The 10067-nt window shown below is 33.0% G+C and overlaps 1 protein-coding gene across 1 annotated transcript; it reads right to left on the bottom strand.

Annotated features, from left to right (window-relative positions):
• Nucleotides 1-6471: 6471 nt before the first annotated feature.
• On the bottom strand, nucleotides 6472-9222 carry LOC147511525 (uncharacterized). The gene is made up of 6 exons (XM_086599387.1): nucleotides 8864-9222; nucleotides 8254-8403; nucleotides 8010-8144; nucleotides 7844-7880; nucleotides 7419-7581; nucleotides 6472-7307 (listed from the first exon to the last, which is right to left on the bottom strand). Exons 1-5 carry the CDS (start codon nucleotides 9218-9220, stop codon nucleotides 7490-7492), a joined length of 771 nt encoding a protein of 256 aa, XP_086455513.1. The 5' UTR covers nucleotides 9221-9222; the 3' UTR covers nucleotides 6472-7307; nucleotides 7419-7489.
• Between the last annotated feature and the right edge of the window lie 845 nt (nucleotides 9223-10067).

The following is a 10067-nucleotide window of genomic DNA, read 5'->3' as shown; positions in this document are numbered from 1 at the left end:
GCATACCGTTTCTAATTTCCCGTTAAATATTTTACAAAGATTCGCATCCAATTTATAATTTCTCGTTAGTTATTCTTTGACGTTAGTTTAATGCAGTTATATCCAGTTTCCTATTTTTAGTTAATTACTTTTTGAGTCTGGTTTATTATATTTGCATAAAGTTTCTGATTTCCTGTTAATTACTCTTTGAGCTTAGTTCAATGTATTTTAATCCAGTTTCCGATTTTCGTTTAATTATCCAATGTGGTGTAATACCAACTTCAAACATAACATAAATATATATATATATATTTATATATTTATATATATATATATATCATAAAATATTATTATATATTTTCATTTATTTTCATAAAAATTATTCTTTTTTCCGTTAATTATTCATTTTAAATTATACACTACTGTGGGGATCTTCAAAGATTATCTTCGAACATGTGATGTTATATTAATTATTCTGAAAAATATTTGCAACTATATATGCATAACTATTATATATGAATATTATATTGATCACTTATCTAAATTTCTTATAACGTGAAAACCCCACTTTCAATTAAAAAAAAAAACTCACCCTTGATAAAATCTTTCAACTTTATTTTGTTGTTTAATAATAGAAGTTTGATTAAAGTTTTGCGAGATTGCCTAATAAAGCGAAGTTCATTGAAGCTACTTGAATAGCAAGACGTTTCCAATCATACGAAAAGAGTTAAGATAAACATTGTTTTAAATGCAAAACTATACTTATTGAGACATTCCCACAACATATAACACAACTATGTTTTGAGGTTAGTTCAATGCATTTACATCCAGTTTCTGATTTTCAATTTCGTTATTTATTTTTTGATGTTAATTCAATACAGTTGCATCTAGTTTTCGATTTCCCATTATTTATTTTTTGAGGTTAGTTCAATGCATTTACATCCAATTTCCTGTTAATTGTTCTTCGAGGTCAATTTAGTGCATTTGCATCCAATTTTTGATTTTCTGTTAATTAAAATAATCTCAAATGTATTCTTTGAGATTATTTTAATGCATTTGCATCCAGTTTTTGATTTATTGTTTATTATTCGATAAGATTACATTTGCATCTAGTTTCCAATTACCCGTTAATTATTGTTAGAGGTTAGTTCAATGAATTTTCATCCAGTTTTCGATTTTTCGTTAATTATTTGTTGAGGTTAGTTCAATGCATTTGCATCAGATTTATTTTTTGAGATTAGTTCAATGAAGTTGCATCCGGTTTCCGATTTCCCATTCATTATTATTTAAGATTAGTTCTACGCATTTATATCATGTTCCCAATTTATAGTTCATTTTTTTTTATGTTAGTTCAATGCAGTTGTATCCAGTTTTCGATTTCCCATTAATTTAATCATTGAAGGTTAGTTCAATGCATTTCCAACCAGTTTTATATTTCCCGACAATTATTTTTTTTATGTTAATTCGATGCATTTGCATCCAAGTTTTGATTTCCCGTTAATTATTCTTTGAGATTAGTTTAATGCAGTTGTATCCATATTCTGATTTCCCATTAATTACTGTTTAAGATTAGTTTAATATTTGCATTTGCATCAAGTTTTTTATTTTATGTTAAATATTATTTGAGGTAAGTTCGATATATTTGCATTCAGTTTTCGGTTTCTCATTAATTGTTCTTTGAGCTTAGTTTCTTGTAGTATTATATATATATTTTTAAAATATTTGTCATTATTGGTTTGCCGTTATTTTTTTTATTTTTTTATATACATGTGAGCTTGCATTAGAATGAATGCAAAATTTTATATTATATGTTTTGTGATGTTATTTTTTGTATAATTTAATTTTCCACTGTAATTTGTTTTGGTTTTGTATATTATAAAATTCAAAATTACATTATAGTTTTGAATTTTTTTTTATAAATTTAGAAATTTAATTGGAATATGTCGTAATTACTGTATTTTTTGAAATCTTTAATAATAACTAAATGTCTAAATCCCAAAGTGGATGGTGCATTAAATCTATCAAATTTTATTTGTTTAGGCCCATATAAACATATAGTACATACAATACAATTTTATTTGTTGTCCGTTTAGCTTTTGGTGTACATTGTTACTTATTTTATAATTAGTTGACTTTTATTTTGTGCTTTTTGTCCCAGTCACATGTGAGGTTAACAAATGTAGAAAGTAAATGTTCAGACAACTCAATTCATTTTTTACTTCATTATTTCATTGTCTTTTTCTAGAAAGAAACTTTGTTATGTTAAATTTCACCTAAGATTAGTGTGGAAACTATTCTTTGTGGCGTAAGAGTTTTAGAAAAATCGTTTTCGGTGGAAACTATTGTTTTTAGCAATTTAATTTTTTTGTCTCATATTTTTTTCGTAATTAGCTATAGTATTTAGGAAAAGTTGGAGAATCTATGAACTCTAGATGAGATTGTTTCCTTCTTTATATCAAATTTTTTCGTAATTAGTAATAGAGTTTAGAAAAAAATTGGAATCTATATGAGTGCTCTAATTGTCTGATTTTTCCATATTAGTCTCCTACTTTTTCGTAATTAGCCAGAGAGTTTTATAAATATTGGAAACTATGTGAATGCTCAAAAAATAGAGCCAAGAGGATACAACTATAATATATATCTAAAGATGCAAATAATTAAAAGTACGCAACCTCAACATTCATCTGGGCATATACTTTTAGGTAGTTTAATCGGGCACTCATGATTATCGAAAAAATAAACAAACAAACAAACAAACAAACAAACAAACAAAAAAACAAAACAAAATCGGGCACACATGAAATTGCATTAGGCAATCTTTAATATATAGAAAAATATGGGATTGAGTGAACAGTAATGGTGTGTGGACGTAGGGGCATTTTTTGTCATTTTATAGGGGCAAAACTATAATATTATAGTTTTTTAAGATTAATTTCTAATCATAGTGTGAGCCCTTAAGAGAGAGAGAAAGAAAGGAATGAGAAAGCGTAAAAGAAGAGAAAGAGAGATCACGTGGGAACCACGTGCTTCTAGCTAGTATATATATATATATATATACATAAGTGCCGATTTTGTTTTGTTTTTTTTGTTTGTTTTTTTTTCGATAATCATGAGTGCCCGATTAAACTACCTAAAAGTATATATTACAAGTTTACCATTTTCTAAAAAAATATATATTTTGTATTGGGCCCAAGCCCAACAACCAATCCAACTGGTCTTGCCATGTCATTTCAGTGTGCACTTAAACCGTCTCGCCATATTATTTTAGTGTACACTCAAGCGGTTTTCGCCAGGTCATTTCAGTCATTCAGTGTACATTCAAACGGTTTTCGCGTGTCGTTTGAGACAAAGCTCTCAGGTTTTTAGCTAGACGATGTGGCGGGGTCGTTTGGGCAGTATCCAGGACGACATGGCCGGGTCGTTTGGGGACTCTTTTGGGTGATATAGCTAGGTCGTTTGGACTAAAAAAAATTGAGAAGTTCATTTTGTTTTTTGTCACTTTCATATACTTGATTAATCAAGATTCAAGAGTATAATTGTAAAGTTGAAACACAAAATTGAAATTCATTCAAAACGATTATTCCATGCACAATTCAAATAACTCAAAAGTTTGTATTAACTCGTATAACTAATGTACAAAAAATATTTAAAAAATACACACACACACACACATTTTTCAAACGACCTCACGCCCATATACAAGCCGATGTATTCGACCTCCTAACTCTATTTTTCTCAGTCTCAGGCGCGCGCTACCATAACACTTCACACCCTTGAATATACCAACAAAAATTGATAAACCATGCATCCAAAATCTGTGATGAAATTCCTTCTCAGTGGTTTTTTCAGTCCATAATGAAAATTAGGTAACTAATGAATTCGGACTGCTTCTTAACCAAATCCTTAAGCCTTCTCTCCTCCATAATGAGAATCAAGCTTGCTTTTGTTAGTCAAGCTCTTGAATCTGATCTTGTCCAATGCGTTTAAACAAAAAATATGAGCCCCACATAAGTATATTGAGCATAAAATAGATGATCAATAACATCAAACAAAAAAATACTAGCAACAGTGCTCACATTTACACCTGCAAGAATTTCAATATAGAACTCGTGTTTTGATATCAACAAATTGAACAAATACAATCTACACATGGAAATTGATTCAACTTCAGCTAACAATAATCACCGACTCTATTACAATTTTTGGTACAAATGAAATTCAATATTTTGTTGGTTTTTTGCTTGAGACTCGCGAGAGGGACAATACTGGTTAGAATGGTAAACGGTAGGAAAAATTTGTAACCGGTATGCATTAAGGTTGGGGGGTGTATTGGGCTATTGCTATTGGACTTCTTGTTGGGCTTTGGCTGGAGGCTACCCAATCTAATTTGGTGGGTGTAGGATGCAGGACCCATATTTTATTCAAACTTGTAAGCCTTTAGATAGATTTCAGTTTTAGTTTTATGTATTTACCGAGTATGAATATTAACATAAACTGCTTTTCAAAACTATGCATATATGCATAGTTAGCTATGCATAGCTATGAGATATAAAAATTATATTAATCACTCATTCAAATTTCTTGCACCACTCTCTATAAAAAGAAAGCACCAAACCATGATAAAACTCATCGATTTTTTGTTGTTGTTAGGTTTAATAATAGAAGTTTAAATGAAGTTTTGTGAGAATGCCAAATGTGGTGAAAATAATATTGAAGCTACTTGAATAGTAAGACATTCCCAATCATAATAAAAAAATTATGATAAACATTACTTAAAATACAAAACTATATTTGTCGAGACATTTATTCCCCCTACATAATACAAACATGTTTTAGGGTTATTAGTTCAATGCATTTGTATCAAGTTTCTGATTTTCCATTAATTATTCTTTAAGGTTAGTTCAATGTAGTACGTTCCATCTAATTTCCAATTTCTCATTAATTATTCTTTGAGGTTAGTTCAATGTAATAATTGTACCAAGTTTCCGATTTGCCATTAATTATTATTTGAGGTTAGTTCATACAATTGCATCCACTTTATGATTTTCCATTTGTTATTTATTAAGGTAAAAAATGACCGTTTAGTACCATGAACTTTGGTGGTTTTATCAATTTGGGTCAAGAACTTTTTTTTTGAGCAAATTGGGTCATGACCTTTCTTTTTTGTATCAGTTTGGGCCACCGGCGTGTTTCCGTTAGAAAATTTGCCTATGTGTACAAACGGCTGTCTATGTGTGCTAACGGAAGATGTGGTGTTGGTATTGAAATGGACAACTAATGTATATTGATGTGGCACTTACGTGACAAGCACCTTAAATTTCAAGGGTGAAATTTCAAGGGTTTCAAGGGTGAAATTTCAAGGAAGACTGCTCGTGATTTTTTTTTTCTTTCTAAATCGCCATCTCTCCATTTTTTTTTGTTTCTGGACTTGTGAACATGAAGAAATAACCCCGTCTCCTTCATTTGTCTCTTAAACAAACCCCATCTCCTTCATTATCTCATAAGTCTTCTAGTTGGTATTTTAATTTAGGGTTTTGATTTTGTGCAATTTCAAAAATGTCAACTATTGGAAATCTCTGTAATAGGTGTGGTGAGTCAAATCATTCGTCTAACAATTGTTGTTGGTTATCGACACCGTGTTGTTTTCGAAAATGTGGCGGAAGTAGGATCTTGCAACAGTCTCGCCAAAGCCATTCTCTTGGGCAATTTTTTTTTTTTGATGCCGCGTTTTGTTGAGACTTCCGTGGTTGGAAGGCGCTAGAGCATCGTCAATGGTATCTTTGGAGAGTCTAAGATGCAGAAAGGCGAATTGCCTAGGGGTTAGAAAGGTTAACACATCAAAAAAGAAAAATGTAAATGAAGGCAAGAAATTTGTGAATTGCACCGAGTGCGGGAGTGATTTCCAATGGTATAAGGAATTGTTAATGAACAACATTGAGTCAACGTCGACTTCAAGCTCTTCCCCAGCCAGCTCTTCATCATCTTAAAAAATAGATGAAATCAAAAGAGATAAAAAAGTCAAGATTACATTTGAAATTGAGGACGATGGTTTGGCGAAGGAGTTTCAGTTTCATTGTAAAATTAGATGAGTGCAATGTGATTTCCAGTGGTATTATAGTGGAAGGAGTTTGAGTGCACTGTCATTTCCGGTGATATTGTAGTAGTGGAAGATGTTTGAGTTTCAGTGTTAATTTAGTTTGAGTTGTTTGGTATTGTAGTTGTGGAATGAGTATGTATTAGTGCACTATTTGTACTAGTGGAAGGAGTCTGTATTAGTTCGAGTTGTTTGTTAATTTAAATGAGTGCACTATCTGTAATAGTGGAAGGAGTCTGTATTGGTGCTTGATCAGTTCTGACAACAAAGATTAGTTGTTTCTTTCTTATTGCTTGGTGCTTGTTTCTTAGTGCTTACAATAACTGAAAGAAAGTTAGAAAATACAACGCGACCGAACAACACAACATAAAAACCTAAATATAAGCGAAGCACTAAACAACACAAAATACAATCGCATACAATAACCGAAAGAAAGTTAGAAAATCAATGTTGTACATAACATGACACTAAACCACAAAAAAACCTAAATATAAGCACCAAGTGTTTACATAACAGCATACACCAAGTGTTTACATCAGTGTTTACACATCATAGCATACACCAACAAAAGGAAAAGATACTACAAAAGGAAACAGACAAAACAAAGACTGACTACGCAAAAGCCCAACAGAAAGCCCAGAGCTTGTACTGCATCACCAAGTCTTCAAACTTTAGTTTTGGCTTTGGCAGCTGCAGATCTAGTGTTAGGTTTGGAATTTGCTCTTGTTCTCACAATCAAAGCAGCTGTTTTCTGCGTAGTCTTGGATGGTGAGTTTCTAGGCTTGCTGCTTGATGCCACTGCTTGATGGTGAGTTTCTTGATGTTGAGTTTCTAGGGCAGTTGTAGATCTAGTTTTAGGCTTGCTGCTTGATGCCACTGCTTGATGGTGAGTTTCTTGATGTTGAGTTTCTAGGGCAGCTGTAGATCTAGTTTTAGGCTTTCTGCTTGATGCCACTGCATCAGTTGTCAGTGATTGTTTGGAAGCAGTTGCAGAAACTTGTGCAGAAGCAATTGTCAGTGATTGTTTGGAAGCAGTTGTTGAAACTTATTTAGATGCACTTATTGAACCTTGACTACTACGTACTTGAGCTTCACTTGAAACTTGATTTGACTATAAACCAATCACTGGAGCTTTACTAGATCGTCTGGGAAGTGGAGGTCTACCTTTTCTTTTGTTGTTTGCTTCAGAAATCTTGGCTTCATTTATAAGAATAGGTGCTCCAGTAGCTGACATCTATCACAAGAAGGACAAAAAATTAGGTTATGTTTATGAAGTATGTAAAACAACTACCTCATTTCAAATGGAAATCTTTCAAATGCAAAGTAGTTTGTAAAATAACATTACCTTCAAGTAAGAGTTTCCACTGTCAGTTGTAAAAACTCCAACTCCCTCAGGTACATGATCCTTTCTTCCTTTTACTCTGTGTTCCTCTTTGAAGCTCCAACTCCCTGAGGTACATCATCAGCTGCCCTTTTACCTCTCTTTGACACAGTTGGCGTGCCCTCACCTACATTAGATGAGGGAGCCTTATTCTCCTTCCTCACCTATATCAAAATTCAAACTTATTTCATAAACTTAAAAACTTTTATCTAAAACTTATGATTTCAAAACTTAGAAAAAAACTTATTGAACAAACTTGTTTCATAAACTTAAAACTTATTTCATAAACTTACGATTGGTGGGCACTGCTACTTGGTTGGCTTCATTCTTGACTTGATGAGTCCCCACACCGCCCTTTTACCTCTTTTGACATAGTTGTTGTGCCTCACCTACATTAGATGAGGGAGCCTTATTCTCCCTCCTCACCTATATCAAAATTCAAACTTATTTCATAAACTTAAAAACTTTTATCTAAAACTTATGATTTCAAAACTTAGAAAAAAACTTATTGAACAAACTTGTTTCATAAACTTAAAACTTATTTCATAAACTTACAGTGGTGGCAGCTGCTACTTGGTTGGCTTCATTGCTGACTTCAGTAGTCCCGTCAGCTGCCCTTTTACCTCTTTTTGACATAGTTGGCGTGCCCTCACCTACATTAGATGAGGGAGCCTTATTCTCCCTCCTCACCTATATCAAAATTCAAACTTATTTCATAAACTTAAAAACCTTTATCTAAAACTTATGATTTCAAAACTTAGAAAAATACTTATTGAACAAACTTGTTTCATAAACTTACAGTGGTGGCAGCTGCTACTTGGTTGGCTTCATTGCTGACTTCAGTAGTCCCACTCGTAGTCCCACTCTTAACTGTCTCTTTACCCTTCTTTGTTGTCCCACTCTTAGTCCCAGGTTTCTCAACAGCTACCTCCTTACCTCTCTTCCTCACCTATATCAAAATTATAAGAATTATAAAATGCTTAGTTTCAAGAATGCTTAATAGTTTCAAATGATTTCTAAAACTAATTTCAAATGCTTAATATATAGCTTAAAAGCTTTCTTGTTAATATATATTGATTGAAGGCTATCACTGAAGCTTAAAATCTAATTTCAAAATCTATCAACTGAAGCTTAAAATCTATCAATTTGAAGGCTATAGGTCTTTAAGGCTTCGACCATAATCGTATAAAAAAGCGGGGATCTAATTGGCCTATAAATCCTGAAATTCTAGTACCCTATAAGTATCAATTAACTTTCCAAATCAACTAAATGAAGCAGTACTTGAAGGAGTGTGGGTAAGTTCTCAAGCACATAGAAATGAAAAAACAAAACAAGAACAGTACTAAAAAGCAACCCAGATACACATCAATCCAAACTAAGAAGAAAAAAGAAACTCTCCAGAAACTTACAGTGGTGGATTGTGGTACTTCTTGGGCTACTTCCTGGGCTACATTGTTGGTTTCACTGTTGACTTCTTTGCATGTTCTCTTATTATGACCATACTGAAGGCAGTTTGAACACCTCATTTGAACTCCTTTTCTACTTAAGGTTCCGAACTTCCTTGGCTCTTCATGCATTTCTTTCCTTCTAAGCTTGCTTGGCCTCCCAGGCATCCTTCTATAAGGTGGAGGCAAGAATACCTCTCCAGGAGCCTTTGGCCACAGCTTTTCACCATTAAGTGGCTGCAAGTAATGATCGTAAGTCTTTCTAAATGTTTCCACCTTGTACCAATGATCTACATAATCATCTGGATTGTGCTTACACATATAAACGGCAGCTAGTGCATGGGCACATGGGATACCAGAGAGCTGCCACATTCTACATGTACAAGTCTTATCCTTGATATCAACTTTGAAACCTTCATCACCATATCTAGCCTCAAACGTTGACCCTCCACAAAAGAAAGACTCAAAAAACCTTGAGTCTAACTTGTTCTTCTCTAACTTGTCAGCAATAGTTGGACACAAAGTGCCTTGCCACTTGGACTGACTCACCAATAAATCTCTTCTCTTCTGCATCCTTCTCATCATGGCAATCCTTATTTCCTCAAACATTGCAATGATGTGCTTCTCTCTTGCATCAAGAATTGTACCATTAAATGTTTCACATATATTGTTTTCTACTGCATCAGAACTTGTGTAAAATTCAAAGAATGCTCTGGACCAGAACTTGGGATTTTGGATATGTAACATATAGTCAGCTGCTGCATCACATACCTTTCTCACCTCATCAATAACACGATGGAATTCTTCTGGTGTTCCACTTTTGCATGCTTTCCAGAATAAACCCTTAAGTTGTGCACCTGTTCAAATAATATAGCTACATTACATATGAATATTAAATCACATTTAGAATACAAATAAAAAAATAGACAAATTAAGTTATATACCAGAAAATTTCTTCCTGAAGTTAGCATAGATGTGCCTTGCACAACATCTATGCTCTGCATTAGGTAATATTTCTGAAATGACTTTGAGAAGACCCTTTTGTTGGTCTCGTAATCACCTGTCAAACCAAGCCTATCATCCACATTGAGATCATTAAGGAGCAAGTTCAAAAACCACCTCCAACTTTCTGTGTTTTCACCTTCAACAATTGCCCATGCAATAGGGT

This window comes from Coptis chinensis, chromosome 3, assembly GCF_015680905.1.
Source record: "Coptis chinensis isolate HL-2020 chromosome 3, ASM1568090v1, whole genome shotgun sequence".
Taxonomy (NCBI): domain Eukaryota; kingdom Viridiplantae; phylum Streptophyta; class Magnoliopsida; order Ranunculales; family Ranunculaceae; genus Coptis; species Coptis chinensis.
This window is presented reverse-complemented; position numbering and strand designations above follow the sequence as displayed.